The sequence below is a fragment of the Bufo gargarizans genome, chromosome 6, assembly GCF_014858855.1.
Source record: "Bufo gargarizans isolate SCDJY-AF-19 chromosome 6, ASM1485885v1, whole genome shotgun sequence".
NCBI classification, from domain to species: Eukaryota; Metazoa; Chordata; class Amphibia; order Anura; family Bufonidae; genus Bufo; species Bufo gargarizans.
Genome location: NC_058085.1, coordinates 315,811,455 through 315,836,683, shown reverse-complemented (window position 1 = coordinate 315,836,683; position 25,229 = coordinate 315,811,455). Strand labels below are relative to the sequence as shown.

Here is a 25,229-nt window from a genome sequence, read left to right as displayed (position 1 = left end):
GTCCTTTAAGCAACTGAAATTTTTTTATTTCAACAATCTTAAACAAAAGGCTGAACACTTTGCAATAAAAACAAATGAGTTAATGGATAAAAGTGATGTTCTCAACTCCTTGGAAGTCGAGACTATGCTTTGAGTTCAAAGAGTGGCACGAAAAAAAACCTTGGCTGGAGAATCTTCACATGATGAACAACCTGAAGATGAAATGCAATGTTTTCGAGCTAGTGTGTTCAAACCAATTCTGGACTAATTCTGTTGTTAAAATACAACCTTTATTCTGCAGCTTATGAAAATCTTTCTATCACCTATGAGTAGCTGTCAACCCTTTCTTTTACACAAGTGTCATGTGAGAGAGCATTCAGCAAGCTAAAACTCATCAAGACCCGACTGCGAGCCACAATGGGACAAGAACTGCTTGATGCTCTAAAGCTCATGTCAATGGAGAGAGATCTTCTGGAACAGGTCCAGTTTCCAGATGTATTGGAAATTATTTGTCAAAGTTCTTCCTTGATGAGGTCTTTGCTATAACCGTTTGATCAAATATTTAGTTTAAAAGTTTTATACAGATATTTCTTTTCTCTGGCTTCTGTATTTTTTGAAAAAGTGTATTGTGTCCATACATTATTCATTTGTTAAAACGGTAGATTTTATTTTTGTTAAAGAGTATTCTGGTTATATCAAGTTATCCCCTATCCTGAAGAAATAACTATTGGATCATGGGGCTCTGACCACTGGGACCTTACCCATCACAGTAATGGGGGCCCTGTACAGGGGAGGGCTGGCAGCCTTAGTCCTGGGGGGCAAATCTAGTCAAGTGGCCCATTGCACCACCAAATCAGCTCACCGTCCACGCCCACCTTTTCCTTGTTTTATAACGGATTTTGATGTTATGAAGCAAGACAAATATGATACAATGTGGTTTAACATAATTTAATTGTAATACCAAAAAATGATGTTTAAAGGGTTTCTACCACCAGATTTGGTCCTATTTAGCTGACTGACACTAGCGATGTGCTAGTGTCAGCAGTCCATAACAGTGTTCTTACTTATCATCTGTCTGCTGCCGTTCACCTTAAAAACGTACTTTTATAGATGTGCTAATGAGCCCCTAGGTGCTATGTGGGCGTCATTAGCACCTAGAGGGCTCCGTCTACTGACCATTTCAGCCGCCCATCGCGTCCCTCCAGCCCCCCCCCCGCTGATTGATTGGAAAAATCTCAGTATCTCGTACCAATTCCCACGCCTGCGCCGTACGCTTCTGTATTCTCCCGGCGCCGGCTTCCTCACTGCGCCAACTACGTTACAGTGAGAAAGCCGGCACCAGGAGCGCGGCATTCACTCACTGCGCCAAATACAGAAGCGCACGGCGCAGGCGCGGGAATTGGTAAGAGATACTGAGAAGTTTCAAGTCAATCAACAGGAGCAGGGCAGGCTGGAGGGACGCGATGGGCGGCTGAAATGGTTAGTGGACAGAGCCCTCTAGGTGCTAATGATGCCCACATAGCCCTCTAGGTGCTAATGACGCGCAGTGCACCCCCCTCAGTATTATATTCATTGGTAGCACAGTGTGTCCCCCCTCAGTATTATATTCATTGGTAGCGCAGTGCGCCCCCCCCCTCAGTATTATATTCATTGGTAGCACAGTGCACCCCCCTCAGTATTATATTCATTGGTAGCGCAGTGTGTCCCCCCTCAGTATTATATTCATTGGTAGCACAGTGTCCTCCCCCTCAGTATTATATTCATTGGTAGCGCAGTGCGCCCCCCCTCAGTATTATATTCATTGGTAGCGCAGTGCGCCCCCCCCTCAGTATTATATTCATTGGTAGCACAGTGCATCCCCCCTCAGTATTATATTCATTGGTAGCACAGTGCGCCCCCCCAATATTATAATCATTGGTAGCGCAGTGCGCCCCCCCTCAGTATTATATTCATTGGTAGCGCAGTGCGCCCCCCCTCAGTATTATATTCATTGGTAGCGCAGTGTGTCCCCCCTCAGTATTATATTCATTGGTAGCGCAGTGCATCCCCCCTCAGTATTATATTCATTGGTAGCGCAGTGCACCCCCCTCAGTATTATATTCATTGGTAGCGCAGTGCACCCCCCTCAGTATTATATTCATTGGTAGCGCAGTGCATCCCCCCAGTATTATATTCATTGGTATCGCAGTGTCCCCCCCCTCAGTATTATATTCATTGGTAGCACAGTGTGTCCCCCCTCAGTATTATATTCATTGGTAGCGCAGTGCACCCCCCTCAGTATTATATGCATTGGTAGCGCAGTGCGCCCCCTCTTAGTATTATATTCATTGGTAGCACAGTGCCCCTCAGTATTATATTCATTGGTAGCGCAGTGCGCCCCCCCCCCTCAGTATTGTCTTTATTGGTAGCGCAGTGCGTCCCCCCTCAGTATTATATTCATTGGTAGCACAGTGCACCCCCCTCAGTATTATATTCATTGGTAGCGCAGTGCACCCCCCTCAGTATTATATTCATTGGTAGCGCAGTGCGCCCCCTCTTAGTATTATATTCATTGGTAGCACAGTGCCCCTCAGTATTATATTCATTGGTAGCGCAGTGCCCCCCCCTCAGTATTGTCTTTATTGGTAGCGCAGTGCGTCCCCCCTCAGTATTATATTCATTGGTAGCACAGTGCACCCCCCGCCACCAGGGCCGGTGCTACCATAAGGCAGACCAAGCGGCTGCCTTAGGGCGCACCCTGGGGGAGGGCGGAAAAATGTGACATGGAGGGGGAGAAATGTGACATGGGGGTCTGATGGATGACATTGGGGGCTGATGGCTGGGGGATGATGTCTGACATGGGGCTCTGATCTGAGGTCTGATTAACATTCGGGGTCTGATTGCTGGTCTGACCTGAGGTGTAATGGAAAATATTTTTTTCTTATTATCCTCCTCTAAAACCTAGGTGTGTCTTAGAGGTCGAAAAATATGGTCCTTAAACCAGCGATTGTCTGAAGCAGAGAGAAGATACCAGGACCACAGATAGGAGAAGCGTGTGTGTGTGTGTGGGGGGGGGGGGGGGGGGGGGGGGCGCCAAAATGTAGCTTCGCTTGTGTTGGCAAAAATCCTTGCACCGGCCCCACCCGCCACCAATATTATCATCATTGGTGGCACACTGCGGAGACAAGAATTTTTCATGGACATCTTCACGGATAAAATACGGACGCCAAACGGACACGGTAATCTGAACGAGGCCTCGCGGTCAGTAAAAAATCTACTGGGCCTATCTATCAAAACTGCCTAGAAGTAAAACTTCCTTAGTTGCCCATAGCAACCAATCAGCGCTCAGATTTAAATTTTTTCAGAGCACATGAGGAAATGAAATATGAGCTCTGATTGGTTGCTATGGGCAACTAAAGCCTCGTTCACATTTCCGTTTTTCACTAACGTGTTCTTTCCGCGATTCCCACGGACAGCACACATACCCATTGATTTTAATATGTCTGTTCGCAGATCAGTATTTTTTTTATTGCTCATGGGTCAGTGAAAATGTCACGGAGACGTGCACTACTTTGGTCCATGATGCAGACCAAACACGCCCATTGACCTCTATGGGTCCGTGAAAATCATGATAAATCACGTCGTCCATGTTTTCTTCGTTTTTCACTGACCGCTGATACGAGAGGCTTTCTAAATTAATTTTCAGTCTAGCAGTGCCCGTGGAATACGGAGGGCAAATAAATGGACAGACAGGCCAAACACGGATCCCTCATGGACAACTTCGCGGATGAGATGCGGACACATTTTCTTCACGGACATCAAACAAATATGGAAATGTGAACGAGGCCTAAGACAGTTTTGATACATGAGGTTCAGTGAGGTGTAAATAAACCCATTAAAATCAATGGGCATGTGTCATGTCTGTGGAAAATGCGGATAGCACGTCTGTGAAAAATGGTAATGTGAACGAGGCCATATTTGGTGGATCTGCACTTTGAGGACTGGAAAATACAAAATACAGTTGTGCGCATGAGGGTATTCCGGCTTTAATTATTCCATTTATTTCTTTAATGTTCTCATTTGCATCTATTTAAAACTTTGCTGGTAGACCTTTATTATAGCCGTGCATTTGCCCCTCCCTAAAGAAAAAATAAATGGTGCAGTCCATTTTAGTCTTGTAAAATGCATCCCTATGAGCTAGGACCAAACATGGCGTCAGTCATGTGACCCTGACAAGTATCACGTGACCTGGCTTCCAGTTCGGTGCCCAGGTATCTGTATATACAGTACTACCTGCAGCGGCGCCTCCTGTCTGGCAGTCAGCGCAGAAGCAGAGCTGTGGGTGCTTTAAAAAAAAAAACAACTCTAAACTTTATTGACAACATGACATCATTATAGGACGCGCACACAGTGATGTAGTTACTGAAATACCCACGATAAATTCCTGATTCCACCACCAGTGCAGATACATATTACATGGGCTGTACCACTTTTTGCATATAGGGGTGAACTGTATTATATGAGGGAAGTACAGAATTTTACATACGTATATATTAGAAAATGTTATTCATTCCTATTATATAAACAAATACATTTTAAAAATAAAAACCGGAACATCCCTTTAAGCCGTGACTCTAGTGTGAGGAGAACCCCAGGCGTTTTAGCTACTAAACTAAACTCCTCTGACCACGGCGCCCCCGGCTGACACAAACACTGCCATGACGACCACCGGATCCTGAGCCGCGAAGCTTCGGGTAGTTTCCAGCGACGAGGATGGCGTCACGTTACGTAAGGCGTTCGGTGCTCAGGCCCCGCCCCTCCCGTTAACCCAGAACTCCCTGGAATGTTCCACATCCTTCCCCGGTCACCGCGCCGAGCACACAAGTCACTGAGCTGCAGGGAGCGGGGCAGGGTGTGAGCGGAGGCTGCGGGTGAGTAGTGGCTGCGGGGTGCGCGCATGTAGCAGAGCTGGGAGTGTGACAGGCGCCCCTCTGTGTGTACTGCGCTGATGCCCGGGCCTGATTGTTTCTGCCTGTCATCCTGTGCTGCCCACATCTGCCCGTAATGTTATGTGACTGGCAGCATGAGGGGCACTGCTGCCCTCTGTGTGTGCCTGACAGCTAGGAGTACCGTGCGGTAGTGTGTAAGGAAGTGTTCACATGTGTGAGAAGCAATAGTACCCTGCAGTAGTGTGTAAGGCAGTGTTCACATGTCAGACAGGCAGTGTACCGTGCGGTAGTGTGTAAGGCAGTGTTCACATGTGTCAGACAGGCAGTGTACCGTGCAGTAGTGTATAAGGCAGGCAGTATACTGTGCAGTAGTGTATAAGGCAGGCAGTATACCGTGCAGTAGTGTATAAGGCAGTGTTCACATGTGTCAGGCAGGCAGTATACCGTGCAGTAGTGTATAAGGCAGTGTTCACATGTGTCAGACAGGCAGTATACTGTGCGGTAGTGTATAAGGCAGTTTTCACATGTGTCAGACAGGCAGTGTACTGTGCAGTAGTGTATAAGGCAGGCAGTATACCGTGCAGTAGTGTGTAAGGCAGTGTTCACATGTGTCAGACAGGCAGTGTACTGTGCAGTAGTGTATAAGGCAGGCAGTATACCGTGCAGTAGTGTGTAAGGCAGTGTTCACATGTGTCAGGCAGGCAGTATACCGTGCAGTAGTGTATAAGGCAGGCAGTATACTGTGCAGTAGTGTATAAGGCAGGCAGTATACTGTGCAGTAGTGTATAAGGCAGGCAGTATACTGTGCAGTAGTGTATAAGGCAGGCAGTATACCGTGCAGTAGTGTATAAGGCAGTGTTCACATGTGTCAGGCAGGCAGTATACCGTGCAGTAGTGTATAAGGCAGTGTTTACATGTGTCAGACAGGCAGTATACTGTGCAGTAGTGTATAAGGCAGGCAGTATACCGTGCAGTAGTGTGTAAGGCAGTGTTCACATGTGTCAGACAGACAGTATACCGTGCAGTAGTGTGTAAGGCAGTGTTCACATGTGTCAGACAGGCAGTGTACCGTGCAGTAGTGTATAAGGCAGGCAGTATACCGTGCAGTAGTGTGTAAGGCAGGCAGTATACCGTGCAGTAGTGTGTAAGGCAGTGTTCACATGTGTCAGACAGGCAGTATACTGTGCAGTAGTGTATAAGGCAGGCAGTATACCGTGCAGTAGTGTGTAAGGCAGTGTTCACATGTGTCAGACAGGCAGTATACTGTGCGGTAGTGTATAAGGCAGTTTTCACATGTGTCAGACAGGCAGTATGCCGTGCGGTAGAGTGTTAGGCAGTATGCCGTGCGGTAGAGTGTTAGGCAGTGTTCACATCAGCCTCACAGGCTCCGTTTAAGGCCCCTTTCACACAATCAAGTTTTCCACGCGGTTGCAATGCTTGACGTGAACGCATATCCCCCGCATCGAATCCGGACCCATTCATTTCAATAGGTCTGTGTACCTGTCAGTTCTGCATTGTGTGAGATTTGCAGCATGTTCTATAGGCTACATGCACACAACCGTATGTGTTTTGCGGTTCACAAATTGCGGATCTGAAAACAAAAAATAAACAAAAAACGGATGGCATCCGTATGCAATGCCTAAGGGTACTTTCACACTTGCGGCAGAGTTATCCGGCAGGCAGTTCCGTCACCGCATCTGGCAATCTGCATGGAAACGGACAGCATTTATAGTCTGATCCGGATGCGGATCCGTCTCACAAATGCATTGCAAGAACGGATTCGTCTGTCCGTTTGTCATACGGACAAACGGATCTGTTTCAAAAAAATTTTTTCACATTTTTACCGGTCTGCGGGAAGGACGGATCTGGCACTTCTGTATTTTTAATGCCGGGTCCGGCACTAATACATTCCTTTGGAAAAAAAATGCTGGATCCGGCATTCAGGCAAGTTTTCTGGTATTTTGGACGGAGATAAAACCCCAGCATGCTGCGGTATTATCTCCGTCCTGATCAGTCAAAAAGACTGAACTGAAGACATCCTGATGCTCCTGAACGGATTACTCTCCATTCAGAATGCATTAGGATAAAACTGATCAGTTCTTTTCCGGTATTGAGCCCCTAGGACGGAACTCAGTGCCGGAAAAGAAAAACACTAGTGTGAAAGTACCCTAACCCTGGGTTCACACCTGAGCGTTCTGAAACGAGCGCTCTGTATGCGCGATTGTACCGGCGTTTACAATCGCGCATACAGAGACAGGCGAACACACATTGTCGCAAGTTCCCGAATATCTATGTACGGGAACGCGCGACAAAACGCCCCAAAAAAGCTCAAGAACTTGTTTGAGCGTCGGGCGTTTTACAGCGCGATCGTACGCGCTGTAAAATGCCCAGGTGAGAACCATTCCCATAGGGAAGCATTGGTTTCTCCTTGTTGAGCGTTTTACAGCGCGTAGGAACGCGCTGTAAAACACTCAGGTGTAAAGTTAGGGTAAAACAGACAAGAATAGGTGTGCTGTCCGCATTTTTTGCGGACCTATTGAAATGAATGGGTCTGCATCCTATCCGCAAAAAAAAAAAAAACCAGAATGGACACGGAAATAAAATACGTTCATGTGCATGAGGCCTTATTTGGAATTTTTCACACAGCCCTGGCCCCATGAAAGTGAATGGGGCTTCAGTGAAAAAACTCATTGCATCAGGATATACTGTAATCCGGATGTAGTCCGGGTGCGATACGTTTTTCACTGATGGTTCCTAGGAGATGTTTTTTGTAAACCTGCATTTTTATTTTTTTCATGCACCTGTGCGGAAAAAACGGAACCACTGAACGCAATGGCCGACCAAACTGACTGAACTTGCTTGCAAAATCTGCAATATGGGGTTCACAAGGCCGGTGCCTGTGTTTTGCAGACCGCTATCTGTGGTGTCGCTACATGTGCACGGTGACCACGCGGTCGTGTGAATGGGCCCTAAAATGAATGGGCACATGTGCTGTCCATGAATTGCTGACATGCGAATAAGGCCTTAGGATACGACCAGGTAATCTGACCTGCAGTGTGGACATTAAACGTGCAGCCTATCGACCAGCTGCTTCGGAGGGGATGTTATGTTTAGGGTTCATGCTACGGTTTTCTCTTTTGCCTGATCAGTCAAAATGACTGAACTGAAGACATCCTGATGCATCCTGAACGGATCGCTCTCCATTCAGAATGCATGGGGATAAAACTGATCAGTTCTTTTCCGGTATAGAGCCCCTAGGATGGAACTCTATGCCAGAAAAGAAAACCGCTAGTGTGAAAGTAGCCTTAGGGCTCTTTCACACTTGCGTATTTCTTTTCCGGCATAGAGTTCCGTTGTCGGGGCTCTATGCTGGAAGAATCCTGATCAGGATTATCCTAATGCATTTTGAATGGAGAGAAATCCGTTCAGGATGCATCAGGATGTCTTCACTTCCGGACCGGAACGTTTTTTGGCCGGAGAAAATACTGCAGCATGCTGTGCTTTTTGCTCCGGCCAAAAATCCTGAACACTTGCCGCAAGGCTGGATCCAGAATTAATCCCCATTGAAAGGCATTAATCCGGATCCGGCCTTAAGCTAAACATCGTTTTGGCACATTACCGGATCCGACGTTTAGCTTTTTCTGAATGGTTACCATGGCTGCCAGGACGCTAAGGCCTCTTTCACACTACCGTTTTTTTTTTCCGTTTTGCGGTCCGTTTTTTGCGTTCCGTATACGGTCCGTATACGGAACCATTCATTTCAATGGTTCCGCAAAAAAACGGAATGTGTTCCGTATGCATTCAGTTTCCGTTTTTCCGTTCCGTTGAAAAGATAGAACATGTCCTATATTTGGCCGCAAATCACGGTGCGTGGCTCCATTAAAGTCAATGGGTCCGCCAAAAAAACGGAACACATACGGAAATGCATCCGTATGTCTTCCGTATCCGTTCCGTTTTTTGCGGAACCATCTATTGAAAATGTTATGCCCAGCCCAATTTTTTCTATGTAATTACTGTATACTATATATGCCATACGGAAAAACAGAACGGAACAACGGAATGGAAACGGAACCACAACGGAAGCAAAAAACGGAACAACGGATCCGTGAAAAACGGAATGCAAAACACTGAATTCAACATACTGTAGTGTGAAAGAGGCCTAAAGTCCTGTTTGCCATGGTAAAGTGTAGTGGGGAGCGGGGGAGCAGTATACTTACCGTCCGTGCGGCTCCCGGGGCGCTCCAGAGTGACGTCAGGGCGCCCCACGCGCATGGATGACGTGATCGCATGGGGCGCTCTGACGTCATTCTGGAGCGCCCCGGGAGCTGCACGGATGGTAAGTATACTGCTCCTCCGCTCCCCACTACTACAATGCAACCAGGACTTTAATAGCGTCCTGGCTGCCATAGTAACACTGAACGCATTTTGAAGACTGATCAGTCTTCAAATGCTTTCAGTTCACTTGCGGTGTTACGGATCCGGTGGGCACTTCCGGCAACGGAAGTGCACGCCGGATCCTAACAACGCAAGTGTGAAAGAGGCCTTAGCTTTCAGAAAACATTTCATATGTCGTTCAGACTTTTCAAAGGTTATGATTAGTGGGGGTCCAAGGGCTGAGACTAGAGATGAGCGAATTTAATATTTTGAAACTCGTTTACGCTTTGTTTGGAGGTAAAAGCAGAATTGCGTTATGGATTCCATTACCACGGACCATAACGCAATTCTATGACGGAATGCCTTTAGAGACATTCAGTTATTCTTTCCATCATAATAGAAGTCTATGGGCTGCATAACGTATCCTTCCCGTTATGCAGGGGAGTCCTCTCATGATCCTGAGTCCTCTCCTGCATAACGGAAACGGACTTCTATTATGATGGAATAAATAACGGACCGCCTCTAAAGGCATTCCATCATAGAATTGAGTTATGGTCCGTGGTAACGGAATCCATAACGCAATTCACCTTTTACCACCAAAGAAGCGTGAACGAATTTAAAAATATGAAATTCGCTCATCTCTATCTGAGACCACTGATTGCTAGAACGAGGAGAGAGCTCACATAGTGCGCTCTCTCTGAAAGAGACAGACGCGTTGACTTTCTATTGGGCCTGTCTCCTGCAGCGAGGGAAGACACTACGACTTCTCCCCGTTTTAGGGATCACCGGAGTCTCTGCTCTCAGATCTGCACTGATCAGAAACAATGGATCTTACAAATGTAACAAAAAAATAAATAAAAATCATTGTCCTAAAGACGGCAGTACAGTTAAAGGGTCCATTCACATGTCCACATCCGTTCCGCAGCGTTGCGGAACGGATCTGGACCCACTCATTTTCAATGGGGCAGCAAAAGATGCGGACAGCACACTCCGCACTTCCGTTCCGCATCAGCACTTCCAAAAAATAGAACATGTCCTATTCTTGTCCGCAGACACGGACAAGAAAAGGCATTTCTATTTAAAGTGCCGGCTATGTCTGGTCCGCAAAATGCGGAACGCACATGGCCGTTCTCCGTGTTTTGCGGATCCGCAATTTGCGGACCGCAAAACACTTGCGGACATGTGAATGGACCCAAATTCAGGAGGGGGACCTGCTAGCGTTAATTGAAATGCTGTGAGCCTCCGATCATCGTGTACCCAGTGACCGCGTGGAGGGCTCACCCAGGCGCATAAGTACCTGATACTTCTACAGGAGGGCCTCCTGGGCATCGTCCCACTGGGAAATTTCCCTGTAGGGTCCATGGCCAGTCCGCCCATGCTGCTCAGAGCATTTACGGATTACATTTCTGCCTGTAGGACAATCTGTTCTCCTCTTAATACATTTGGTGCATGCCACTGTAATGATCTTTAGTTTAAAGAGGACCTTTCACCGGTTCTGACATTTACAATATCCGTATCTCGCACTGTAGGGCATGTTTAGGAGATGTTATGGCACTAATTATTTTCTGATCCGCTGCTCCGTTGTCCCCCATTCGGTTTTGGCGTCCTGTATGCTAATCAATAGCTTTGGTATTCCTCGGGGGGGTGTCTCCTTCTCCAGTCACAGCCAGGGAGAAAGTGAGCAGTTTTTTCTCAATGGCTGTGATGCTAATGATTAGCATACAGGGGGCCAAAACCAGGGGTCAAAGCACCGCAGAGGATCTGCCCATGTCAGAACCGGTGAAAGGTCCTCTTTAAGACTGGCATATGAAGCAATGTAGCTTACTGTTTGCTAAGCTTCCATTTGACTACTATGGGAATTGCGGAAACAGCGGAGAGCCGGCTGCTCTGCCGTTTCTGTAACTCTGCCTCCCGGGGCACCATGGAAGGACAAGTTGGGACAACCCCTTTAATAAATTAGTGAGTGGAAGCTTTCTTGCTTCTGTTGCATTGCTGAATACCTGTCCTGCTAGCTGTACACACAACTGATGGGATTGTTACCGTGCATCCGTTTAGGTAAAGCTCTGTTCACTTTAGCATTGTGATTTCAGACAGATGATCAGTGGCGTAGCGAGTGTCAGACCCCCACCGATTAGGTATGGATGACCTATCCTGAAGATAGGTCATGAATATTAAACACCAAGAAAACACCTTTAAAGCTAAGCGATGGACTTGGCTGCATCCAGCAGTCCCATAGAGAGAGAGCGGAGTGGCAGTGCGAATACTTAATCTGCCGCTTCATTTAGGGGCATGAAACACCTGAACCCATAGTCATGTGAGAAAACCCCTTTAAGGATGTCTAGAGCTGTCTCACTTCAGCAAGTGGCATTCATCATGTAGATGCAGTTAATACAAGGCACTTACTAATGTATTGTGATTGTCCCTATTGCCTCCTTTGCTGGCTGGATTCATTTTTCCATCACATTATATCCATGGTTACGACCACCCTGCAATCCATCAGTGGTGGCCGTGCTTGCACACTATAGGACAAAGCACTAGCCTATGTGCACTCCCATGGTCTGTGAGAGACCTGCACTTTTTCCTATAGTGTGCAAGCAGGGTGGTCGTAACCATGGATATAATGTGATGGAAAAATGAATCCAGCCAGCAAAGGAGGCAATATGGACAATCACAATACATTAGTAAGTGCCTCGTATTAACTGCATCTACATGATGAATGCCATTAACTGAAGTGAGACCGCCCCTTTAACAAGGATTTTACCATTTTATGTTCTCCATTTACCGCCATATCCTTCTCCCTGTTTGTGTTGAGTCCTAATGCCAGGGTATCCGTCCACGAGTTACTGCCATGAATGAATTATACATGTTCTGGGCTTGGGTGACAATATACCTGTGTTATCTTAGGGTTTACTGTCATGCAGACCTTCCATAGTGGAAGGTTAATGCTTTTGTAAAGGAACTGGCCCAAAAATAGACCCATTACTTGCCCAAGAAATCCCTTGCCAGTCCAGTGCCCCCTGCTTTCGTGGACTCCACCACCTTTGTTTGCTTGGCTGCAGTGATAATGTGCCGTCTACCCATGTGACCTCTGCAGCCAGTGGCAACTATGATGATACTCGCCGGTACAGTGCTGGACTACTGAGGCCAGTGATACGGGCACGGCACTGCTGCAGCCAGGTAAACCAAGTTTGTTGAAGGGCCACCACCTAAAGTTTGTCAGGGACCCCTGTAACGGAGAGCGCTTAAAGGGAACCTGTCCCCGGGATTTTGTGTATAGAGCTGAGGACATGGGTTGCTAGATCGCCGTTAGCACATCCGCAATCCCCAGTCCCCATAGCTCTGTGTGCTTTTATTGTGTAAAAAAACCGATTTGATACATATGCAAATTAACCTGAGAAGAGTCCTGTCCCTGACTCATCTCACTTACAGGACTCATCTCAGGTTAATTTGCATATGTATCAGATCGGTTTTTTTACACAATAAAAGCACACAGAGCTATGGGGACTGGGTATTGCGGATGTGCTAGCGGCCATCTAGCAGCCCATGTCCTCAGCTCTATACACAAAATCCCGGTGACAGGTTCCCTTTAATCAGATAAGTATCGAGTCCCTTATTATCATTACTTTCCCCCTTGGCCGTTGTTTTCCGAACTCTGAAAGCCCCTTTTTAATAATATGGGCAATGAGGGAAGTTGCAGTGGATGTATAGACAGTTTCGGTTTTTACTTTAGTAGCTTCTCACAGCCGCGTCCCTTGACTGAGCCGTCATATTGTTTGTCTACCACATCCGGCTGTGTTTGGTGTCATTCCTTGGTACATAAAACTAAGTCATTTTTGCCCTAAGCAACATTGAACTCTCTAGTGCAGGGATCAGCAACCTCCGGCGCTCCAGATGTTCTGAAACTACAACTCCCAGAATGCTCCAATCACTTCTATTGGAGTTGTGAGAACAGCCAAGCGTGTTTACAGGCTGGGAGTTGTAGTTTCAAAGCAGCTGGAGTGCTGCCGAAGGTTTGTGATCCCTGCTCTAGTAGGATGTTATTATTATTTTTTTTATTATACGAATACCATAGCTATTTAAAGGGGATGTTAGAGATTTTGGTATTGACGTCTTATCTTCAATTTCAGATTGCCACGGGTCGGACTCGGTTTGAAGAGGTTGTGGCTCTCCCGTGAGCACTGTGGCCTTTTCTTAGGCCGGTGGCATCACGTTCATCAGTCATTCAAGTGAATGGGGCTGAGCTGCAATACTAAGAACAGCCACTATCCTATGGACGGCGCTGTGCTTGGTAAATTGCCAGAAGCCCACAGCCCATGCTTAGGCCTGTATTACACCAACTGATTATCTGTCCAATCAGACCAATAGCTGGTGTGTATAACAGAAGATCTGTGTGTGTAACTGGCCATCTGACCAATGATTGATCAGAAAATCTGTCAGATAATCTGTTGGTGTAATACAGGCTGATCCGCAGGGGTTCCAGGCCCTGCTTATCTCATATGGATGAGCTATCGTGATCTAATATTAAAGGGGTTGTCCCCGCGCGATGAGCTCTATGAAAGGAAGGCGCGTGCCATCTCCCTTCTCTTTTATTGCTTGCCGTAGACATAGCAGCGAGCAGTAAGAGAGAAGAGGGACGGCACGCACTGTGCGCGCATTCCCTTCATACAGCTGATCGGCGTGGGTGCCGAGTGTCGGAGGATAGGTCATCAATATTAATAGCCCAGAGAACCCCTTTCAACATCTGGACAATCTCTTTAAAGAGGTTGTCTTCAGCAAATTGCATTGATCATGTAGAGAAAGTTAATACAAGGCACTTACTAATGTATTGTGATTGTCCATATTGCCTCCTTTGCTGTCTGGATTAATTTTTCCTTTACATTATACACTGCTCAGGGGTTACGAACTTTTTTTTCCTATAGTGTGTAAGTACGACCACCGCTCCTGGATTGCAGGGTGGTCATAGCCGCTGGATACTAGCAGTGTATAATGTGATGGGGAAAATGAATCCAGCTAGCAAAGGAAGCAATATGGAAAATCACAATACATTAGTAAGTGCCTTGTATTAACTTTGCATAATAAATGGCATTTGCTGAAGTGAGACCGCCCCTTTAAAACAACCCTCTGGTTCAAGAAAAAAAATTCACATTAACTAGGCCACAAGCAGGACACTTAGATGACCTCCATGTCATCTTTTTAGCTGCAGATCCGCTAATTCTTGGGCTTCTCATGTGCCACTCAGGATGTCTGCACTGCTCTTCAGACTGTCATCGGTAGTCCAAGACGCTTCCTCGTTGTACAGCCGTGCTCTTGGATTGGCCGGCACTGTACATGTGAGCAGTGCTGGCCAATCCAATGGTAGCGGGGAGTGTATTGGGCTACAACAGGAAGTCTAAGAAGTGGATGGCAGAAGGGGAGCCTGGGAATTGACGGATCTGCAGCTACAAAGACGAAAAGGAGGGCACCCGGAAAGTGTTCTATTCGTTCCCCTGCTGGGGTATATTCACATGAACATAAGCCGCCTGTGTCCGTGCTGCAGACCGCAAATTGTGGTCTGCAATGCACAGCCACCGGCCAAGTGAATCCTGTATTGCGGCGCACTTGAATGGGTCTGCCATCCGCAATATATATGCCCTATCGTTTGCCATCCAGAGGCATAGACAAAAAAGCCCAGAGAAGTGCTGTGTAGTGCTTCCGAACCCGTGCCACCGCGCCGTATCTTCAAGTCAATGGGTCCTATTCACACCGCCAGCGCCCCTACAGTGCGGATCTGCTGTTTGCAGACGGATGGACCCTTTATGTGATTTTTTATTTATTTTTTTCTCTTGAACTTGAGGATCTCTTTAAGGCCTCATGCACACGACCGTTGTTTTGGTCCGCATCCAAGCCGCAGTTTTTGCGGCTTGGATGCGGACCCATTTACTTCAATGTGGCCGCAAAAGATGCGGACAGCTCTCCATGTGCTGTCCGCATCCGTTCCTCCGTTCCGTGGTACATGCGAACCACCATAGAAGGGCATCCTTCACCAATATAACCTCTCCTATTCTTGTCTGTTTTGCGTACAAGAATAGGCAGTTATACCAATGGCTGTCCGTGCCGTTCTGCAAATTGTGGAACGCACACGAACGCCATCTGTGTTTTGCGAATGCACAATTTGTGGACCGCCAAACACACATCGGTCGTGTGCATGGGGCCTAATTCTGTATTGTAAATGGCACAGGATAAACGTCAGCAGTGCGTTGCTTCATATGACCTGATGGCGTGTATTATTGTAGCATCGCCGTACTGCACCATTACAACACACTCATTAGTAAACTGGCGCCATCAAATGTAGCCAAAACCAGGCAGCTGCTGTGTAGCCTTTTGCGGAGATGTCAGTGTTCATGCACATAGCAATGCGTGAAGGGTGTTTGTCCATATCGTTCGTCCATGAGTCGCGGTATTCTCCTCTGGGATGCTTCTAGTAGAGAATACATATAATGGCATATGGAGACGCTTGCCACCATTTTAAGAAGAAAAAGGTGTTGCAGTGTGGGCTCTGTTTCTACCATATTATGGATCCTTTATATGGCTGTGTGCATGAGCCCTTAAAATGGAAATGTGATACATGTCTGCATTTGGATACTTTGTGCCAGCACAGATTTATGTCACGTTCTAAAAACTTAACGGATGAAGTGCTGACTGGTGTCAGCAAGAAACGTCTTGGTAGCTGGTGCGTTTGTCCGGTAGCTAGACGTCTTGTGAGACATTCCTATTGCTTTTATGTGTCGGAGCTCCATACTGTTGTAAGTTTTCATATTTTACCTAACTTTATTTTTGCAGCATGTTCTATCCCTGAAAGAGCCTCCTCGGTCGGCCGCCGTCCTGGATTATCGCTAATATTCTCAACCCACCAAACATGTTGTGCTGGGGAAACGCTTCCTTTGGACAGCTGGGACTAGGTGGAATCGATGAAGAAATAGTTGTAGAGCCCAGAAGATGCAACTTCTTCCTCAACAAAATAGTCGGGGATGTTGGCTGCGGAAGCAGGCACACTGTTTTTGTACTAGACGATGGGACGGTCTATACGTGTGGGTGTAATGACTTGGGGCAACTAGGTCATGACAAAAGCCGAAAAAAGCCAGGTAAGGCCCTCTATTACTGTGTTAGAGTATAAGACCTACAGTAGTGTAATGTGCAAAAGTTTTAGGCATGTTTGGGAAAAGTGCTGCAGAGTAAGGGGAATGCTTTCAAAAATAGAAGTGTTAAAGGGGTTTTCCCATCAGACAATGGGGGCATATCGCTAGGATATGCCCCCATTGTCTGATAGGTGCGGGGACCTGCACCTACAATGAGAACAGAGCAGGGAAATGAACGGAGGGCGCATTGCGCATGCGCAGCTGCCCTCCATTCATTTCTATAGGGTCGCCGAAAATAGCCGAGCGCTGGCTCGGGTATTGCCGTCTGCCCCATAGAAATGAATGGGAGCATGGGCTGCGCATGCACGGTGCGCTTCCATTCACTTCTTTGGGAGCAGCGTTTGGTGGTGGACGGACCCCAGGAAATCCGGGATCCTCCAGCCACAGCAATCCCCGCTTTGTTCTCGTTGTAGGTGCGGGTCCCGCACCTATCAGACAATGGGGGCATATCCTAGCGATAATGCCCCATTGTCTGAGATGGGAATACCCCTTTAATGGTTTATTTTTTTATTAATTAAAAAATACTAAGTGATTGAACAAAAGAGGAATCTGAATCTGGCCAATATTTGGTGTGACCACCCTTTGCCTTCAAAACAGCACCAATCCTTGGTAGGTACACCTGTACACAGTTTCTGAAGGAGCTCATCAGGGAGATCCCAGAGATTTCTGCCAGTTCTGAGTTCATGGCGCTGCTGGACATCTTACAATTCCAAATTGATGCCTCTTTCACCTTCCGTACCAAGTTTCCTTGGCCAACCATTGTGTCTATGGTCCTCAAAGTGTTCAGGATTAATGGTGTCCCCAATGCTGATAAATTTTGGTAGATACTTGTCCATCATGCATTACCATCACAAAGGCTTCTCAATTGGCTCCAAATGTATTCTGCAGCAGGACAACAACCCCAAACATACAGCCTATCTTCAGTATAACGAAGAACAAGGAGTCCTGGAAGTGAAGATATGGCCCCCACAGAGCCCTGGTCTCGTCATTGAGTCTATCTGGGATTACATAAAGGGACAGAAGGATTTGAGCAAGCCTACATCCACAGAAGGTCTCTAAGATGTTTGGAACAACTTCCCTTGCCAAGTTCCTTCAAAAACTGTCTGCAATTGTACCCTGAAGACTTGATGCTTTTAGAAGGTAAAGGGTGGTCACACCAAATATTGATTGGATTTAGATTTATCTTTTATTCATTCACTTTGCGTTTGATAATTGATAAAAAATAAACTATTACCACTCCTATTGTTCAAAGGATTCCTACTTTGCATCACCCGCCAATTCTGTATATTACTGCATACTTTGGTTGGAGTATTTGTAAAGGATGGTTCCCACCGCTTTCAGACCTCCGCTGGGCTTTCCTTTGGGGGTATAGGTATGTATATCTGAACCTGTATTCAGACATATACCATGACCAATCAATTCATTTTAAAGGGATTCTGTCACCAGTTTCTAACCCCCCCTTTTAAAACTATTGTTCTCTCCATGGTGCCCTTGTCATTACAAAGCTGTTGTTATAAGATAAATCCGCCGTGTAGTTTTGATAAAAATCGCTTTTATCTAACCTGTCAATCTTCTGGATAAGGTGCCCAGGGCGTTTCTGAAGGTCTGAATCTGCCTCTCTCCGCCGCCGCCGTTGGTGCCCAGCTCCTCCCATGATCCTTTCAGCGCCACCTGGATGTAATGAAATCCGCCTCCGGCTCTCCTCAGTGCCCCCTCCTCCTTTTCAAAGATCCCGCGCGTGCGCACAGGCCTGTGCCTGATGCGCCCGTGCGGACTTTTAGATTCTGCCTCGTTGAGCGAAATGCGCGCGAACATGCGCGAACGCGCGCAAATGCGCGCTTCGCTCAACGAGGCAGAATCTAAAAGTCCGCACGGGCGCATCAGGCACAGGCCTGTGCGCACGCGCAGGATCTTTGAAAAGGAGGAGGGGGCACTGAGGAGAGCCGGAGGCGGATTTCATTACATCCAGGTGGCGCTGAAAGGATCATGGGAGGAGCTGGGCACCAACGGCGGCGGCGGAGAGCGGCAGATTCAGACCTTCAGAAACGCCCTGGGCACCTTATCCAGAAGATTGACAGGTTAGATAAAAGCGATTTTTATCAAAACTACACGGCGGATTTATCTTATAACAACAGCTTTGTAATGACAAGGGCACCATGGAGAGAACAATAGTTTTAAAAGGGGGGGTTAGAAACTGGTGACAGAGTCCCTTTAAAGAGGTTTTGCAATGATATCAATGTATCCCCCATCCACAGGAATGGAGTGTCAGGTCGAGCATGCGTGCTACCTCCCAGTTCGTTCTCCTTGTGACTGTAGGAAATTGCCATGTGCCTTAGGGTCCATTCACACATTCGTAGTGTATTGCGGATCCGCAATACACCCGGCCCGCACCACCCATAAAACTACCTCTTCTTGTCCGCAATTGCGGCCAAAAATAGGACATGTTCTATTTTATTTTTTTGCAGAGCTGCGGCCTGCAAGCTCGGGGCTGCACTCTGGAGATGCGGAGAACACATAGTGTGCTCTCCGCATCTCTTCCGGCTCCATAGAGAATAAATGGGTCCACGCCCATTCCCGATATTGCGGAACGGATCCGGACTTGTGAATGGACCCTTACTCTGCTAATTCCAGGAGACCCATAGAGAATGAATGGAGCGGCAGTGCACATGCTTGAATGGCTACTCCGTTCCTGTGGAGAGGGGGGATACAGTGATTTCGGGGCACTATGTTAGTTTCTACTTCTGGCAAAAAAATAAACGGACACAGGTCAAACAATGAATTGAATCCTTTGGACTCTGTTTCCCTCACTGATGTGAATGGATCTGTCACAGGATGTATGAATGCCGTTTTGGGAAATGCTAACGGAGGGATCATTGTGGAGTGAACCGATTGTGAGCTATTCGGAAGCAATTATTATGTTCCGTTGAAGCAGAGAATGTTGTCTCATGCTGACAGATCTGCTTTCGCTTTGCTTCTGGCTTTCCTCCACCAGGGCAGAGGTCCACGGTGTCCACATTTTTAAGCTAAATATGTTCTCAGAGTCGTCTTTGTTCAGCTTCTTCAGCCATTGTGAAACAAACCAGCTGTGTAATGTGTCTGTCTCCTCCGCCATAGCTACCCCCTGTTTCCCCGAAAATAAGACAGTGTCTTTTATATAAATTTTTGCTCCCAAAGATGCGCTAGGTTTTATTTTCAGGGATGTCTTATTTTTCCATGACACAGGGGGATCAGAGGGGAAAAAAAAAATGACATGGGGGGGGGGGGGGGGGATTAGATGGGGGAATCAAAATGACACAGGAGAATCAGAGGGGGGGGAGGGGATTACCATGTTAGTACCCCCTTCTGATCCTCCTGTGTCATTTTGATTCCCCCCTCTGATCCCCCTGTGTTATTTAAAGTGATCCCCCTCCCCTGTGCCAGTGGACAGTGGATTATTTAGTCTCTCCCCCCACCTTCACCAGACATCCCCCCACCACTTTATCAGACATTCCCCCCCCTTACAATAGCTTCGGGGGCCTTATTATCGGGGAGGCCTTATGTTCAGGGGTGGCCTTATTATCGGGGTGTGCCTTTTATATTACAGCGAGAGGCAAAACTGGAAGTAGGTCTTATTTTCGGGGAAACATGGTAATATAGCAAGTTCACTAGTTCATATTCAGAATGGATAAAGTTTGCCGAATTCATGAAAAGGAACCATATTGTTCACACTGTAAACCGGTATGCGATCATAGGCAGGTCCTTTTACTCCATTTGCGTCACTTTTCATAGCCACCATGATGCTCTTGGACTGTCCTTGTTACACTCCAGGTACCTATAATTGTAATAATATTCATAATCAATTGTGCCACTGCTTTTCTGGTTGCCCAGAGGTGCTCGCTGCAGTCGCTTGCACAGGCACATTACTGTTCAGTTGCTCGTATTATCCCAGAAGTGAAACTGCTGCTCGGTAGCTTGGCATTCCCCATATCTGCTGAATACGCCCCCCTCCTGTTGCTGACATTTGATAAGTTCTTGAACGTTTTCTCTTTCTCTTCTGTAATTTATCTGTGGTAACAGTAACAGACATCAGGGATGTCAGCGCTTAAAAGAGACAAGTTGCCTGAATCACAAGCAGAATAAAAATCCAGCAAGGCTCGCGCGGTGTGAAGAGTCATCGGGGCTGCTCCCTGACGGCTTCTCGCTTTGCTCAGCTTGATCGGTAGGTCTCTCCCTCTACAGAAATAGGAAGAGACCTGTCGGTCTAGTTGGTCGGGTGGAGCCTGTTGGGGTTTTTATACTGCATGTGGTTCTTGCAGAATTAACCCTATTACACTGGCTGACATGAGCGATGTGCTAATGTCAGCAGACCCTAACTCTCCTAATCTCATGCTTATGGATGCCCTCGTTACTTCACAATTTTAACTTTGATGATATGCTAATAAGCCTCTAGGAGCAGGGGGGGGGGGGGGGGCGTTGCTCCTGGAGGCTCCGTTCGCCCACCTCAAGTCACGTCCTCCCGTCCTTGATTGACAGGGCCAGGTAGCGTTAGTCTCCTCCACCGGTCCTGTGTGCTGGAACTGCGCAGCCATGTGCAATGAGGTCGTCAGTATCTGATTGGTGGGGGTCCGACACCCGGGACCCCCGCCGATCAGCTGTTTGGGAAGGCACTAGCGCTATGGTGAGCGCCGTGGCCTTCCCTTAGCTTTCCCTAGGCCAGCGATGACACTTTCCCTGGGCACCGATGCTTCTCTGTACTTACCAAGCACAGTGCCTTGCGTTGTATAGCAGCTGTGCTTGTTATTGCACTTAGCCCCATTCAGTTCTATGGGGCTGAGCTGCGCCTAGGGCACGTGACTGATAAGTGTCATCGCTGGCCTAGGGAAAGCTGAGAGAAGGCCACGGCGCTCACCATAGCACTGGTGCCTTCCCAAACAGCTGATCGGCGGGGATTCCAGGTGTCAGACCCCCACCGATCAGATACTATAGTGGAGGATAGGTCATTAGTTATAAAGTCTCGAATAAGAGAAGTCATCAGTATAAGATTGTTGGGGGTTCATTGGGGGCACCCCCATCAATGAGCTGTTAGCTTCAGTTAAAGGGGTTGTCTCACTACAGCAACCAAATGGCATGTAAAAGTCAATACAAGGCACTTACTAATGTACTGTGATTGTTCATATTGCCTCCTTTTTCTGGCTGGATACATTTTTCCATCACATTATACACTGCTCGTTTCCATGGTTACGCCCACCCTGTAATCCAGCAGTGGTGGCTGTGCTTGCACACTATACGAAAAAGGGACCGCAGGAGTGTGCATAGACCGACGCCAGCAAAGGAGGCAACATGATCAATCACAATACATTAGTAAGTGATTTGTATCAACTTTCTCTACATAATAAATGCCAATTGCTGAAGTGAGACCCTTTTAAGTTGCAGAATCTCCTGTCTCCATGTGTATTCTATCGTTAGCAGCTAGTCTCCATCCAGCAGCTCAGAAACCACTGAATATGGCTTCATGCACATGTATCCATATTTCTGTCCACAAACCACGAATCTGCTAAATATGGATATTTTCCAAGTGCAACTTGGATTTTTCTCACTCCCATCACTATAAATGACTATTTTTTTCCCCTGCAATACGGACAAGAATAGGATATGTTCTGTAATGTGTAGAACAGCATAAAGATGCGGACAGCACACAGATTACCTTTTTGGGCCGTCCATTGTTCTTGGACCTATAGAAATAACGGGCCTGCGTGCAGTCCTCATAAAATTTGGATTGACACCTGCAAAATATGGTTGTGTAGTTGAGGCCTAAGAGAGATCTGCCTGCAGATGGGAGTGCTATCACTCATGTAGACACAGAGGGCTACTTCAAAACACTTATCTAAAAGGACAGGTACGCTTTAAATTTTAACCACTTCACATCTGGGCAATTTGCCCCCTTCCTGCCAGGCCTAATTTTGCAAATCTGACATATCTCTCTACAGTTTCAAGACCGCAAAACAGACATGGTCGTGTGCATGGCCTTAGGATACTTTCACACTGGCGTTTTGGCTTTCCTTTTGTGAGATCCGTTCAGGGCTCTCACAAGCGGTCCAAAACGGATCAGTTTTGCCCTAATGCATTCTGGATGGAAAAGGATCCGCTCAGAATCAGTTTGCCTCTGTTTCGTCTCCATTCCGCTCTGGAGGCGGACACCAAAACACTGCCTGCAGAGTTTTTCTGTCCGCTACACGAAACGGAGCCAAACCGATCCGTCCTCCATTGACTTTCAATGATGTTCAAGACGGATCCGTGGTGGCTATGTTAAAGATAATACAAACTGATCTATTCTAAACGGATGCAGGCGGTTGTATTATCTGAACGGATCCGTCTGTGCAGAAACATGACAGATCCTCACCAAACGTGAGTGTGAAAGTAGCCTTACTTTGAAGGGTGGCTGTCCGCAGCTTTGATCGTTCTATACTTTGACAGCATTAGGTGGGCTTAGGGAGAGCAATACAGACAAATCTTTGTGGCGCTTTTATCATCGCGAGTAGTGTGAATATGACCTTTTATGCTGCCAGGGTCTGCTGCAGCGAGTGCACTGGAGACACACTTCATGGCGAAGTGCTCTTTGCAGTGATCTGCTTCACATTCCCTGTGATTGACAGCTATATCATCCGGTCCGGAGACCCCTATACCTGTCAAGTCTGAGTAATATATATTTTTTTATATTTATAAATTCTTTAAGTGGCCATATAAAAGGCAAGTACAAATGTCTCATCATCCGAATAAAATATGTCAATCACATAAATGTGTGGAGAGTAATCTTTGGCATATCAAAAACAGCGCAAATGTGTTTGGTCTACTAGACAAAAACCTGACTGTAGGTCAGCATATTAAAGATGAGCAAATCAAAGCACGAAGATCCTAAGGAAAAGTACAATCCTTATCAGATCACCTATACTTTAAGTGCAACATTTTTCATACACACAGGAAGGTTGGGATATCAATAGGGGAGAGACGGACTGTAACAAATAGATAAATAAGCCATTAAAATTTAAACTAGAGGTCCCCTTTAGGCAAGAAGAGCTTGGTATACCGGTGTGTTCTGGAACAAAAACCATGGGGTCCATGCCGAAATGCATGCCTCATGGGAGTTTTTCAGAAGGGCAGTCAGTTCCTCCATTCTCCGGATATCCTCCACCTCCGTCTGAGTAATATTTTCACTTTTCTTCTTCCAGAACAAGTTGGAGCCCTTGACGCTCAGAATATCGTTGCTGTCTCGTGCGGGGAGTCGCACACACTTGCACTAAATGACAAAGGTCAAGTGTTCTCCTGGGGTCTGGCTAAGGATGGCCAGCTGGGCTTCTCAATAACGGAAGACTATATAAGAGTACCAAGGTAAGAGCTTTCATAGTAATCATTGCACATTTGTATGGTGCTGTTTTTGGTATACATACTCATGTAATTCACATTAAAAAAATCACAGCGCAACCAGCATGACAATATTCACACCCAAGTGTGAAGCGTCAGCTACACTGAATAGATTCACATTTTGCTGCAGAGGGTGAAACCCACAGACAACTCATGAGAATCTGCACCATCCCTACAATTCTCTGCAGAATATTTCCATTGCATGCGAATCGGGGCTGGTAACATCCTGTTCCCTCGCATTGTGCTGTACTTTGTTGTGGATTTTCAGTCTGGATTGCACAATGACAGCCTTCAACTAAAGTCACAGGGAACCAAGTCTACCATGGATGTGGGATTTTGGTAAACACATAATTATGACGTCCACAGGTTTTTTGCAGTATGACCCAAACATAATGGAGCAGATCTAGTAATCCTATCTAAACCTAGACAGTCTAAAGATGGGCCGCATTTATTACAGTGGCTCAGGCTGGATGATAAATATGGGGCTCCTCGAGACACTTTTTTTCTCCAACTTTACATCACCTATAGGTTGGATACCTTTGCGCCAAATGTTTGTATTAAAATTGCCTTCACCGGTAAATTTAGCAAAAACCTCAACTGTGAGCAGCACTATGTTAGGATCTAGTTGCAGCGATCTTAAAGGGAATGTGTCATCAGAAAATGGCCTATTATCTAAATCACATTCTCCAGTTTTTTCTTTTTACTAAGTTTGCAATAAAAAAAAATAATGATGTCACTATTTTTGACAGGGGGTTTAACCTTCCCCCTCAACCACTAGGCCTAAAATATGTGAAAGGGGTTTTCCAGATTTTTTTTTTTTTCTGGAGAGGTCATTAGTATCTGATCAGTGAGAGTGGACACCAGGGACCATCAGCTGTTTGAGAAGGCAGCAACTAAGCCAGTTCTACTTTACACCAGTTTGATAAATGACCCCCTATGTTTAACATAAAAACGTGACTTAAACAATAGGTCGTTTTCTGATGACACATTCCCTTTGAAGGGGTTGTCCGTCCCCCAAGGTAAAATTGGCTAAGGCGTGGGAGTCGTTTAACATAAAATGCACCAGTCATTGGCCTCAGCTGTCACGTGCTGTTTGGGGACACGTCACTGCTGAGGTCAGTGAATGGTTGCAGCCATACAAATGACAACGAACGGGGTGTCACGCTTTTGGGCCTTAGAGTCGGAAGCAGCAGGGGGGAGGACCCTCAAGGCTGGGTCTTTTTTTTATGTCAAATGCATCCTGGGCCTTAGTTGAATTTTACTTCAAGAGGGGATGGACAATACTTTTAAAAATAGTCAATTGCTTTAAGGATATGTTCATACCTGTCAGATTTGCCTATGAATAATCTGATGTGTATTTATAAAAGAAACTGCA

At 46.6% G+C, this 25,229-nt stretch overlaps 1 protein-coding gene across 3 annotated transcripts in view; it reads left to right on the top strand.

Moving 5' to 3' along the window:
• Positions 1-4,700: 4,700 nt before the first annotated feature.
• The window catches only part of HERC4 (HECT and RLD domain containing E3 ubiquitin protein ligase 4), a 100,406-nt gene continuing 79,877 nt past the window's right edge, over positions 4,701-25,229 (top strand). Inside the window, exons 1-3 of one of the 3 annotated variants that reach the window (XM_044299141.1) lie at positions 4,701-4,889; positions 16,101-16,402; positions 23,662-23,821. In XM_044299141.1, coding sequence (XP_044155076.1) covers positions 16,177-16,402; positions 23,662-23,821 — 386 coding nt within the window. In that variant the 5' untranslated portion in view covers positions 4,701-4,889; positions 16,101-16,176. The remainder of the gene's footprint in view (positions 4,890-16,100; positions 16,403-23,661; positions 23,822-25,229) is intronic. The other 2 variants (XM_044299139.1, XM_044299140.1) reach the window with 2 other exon arrangements.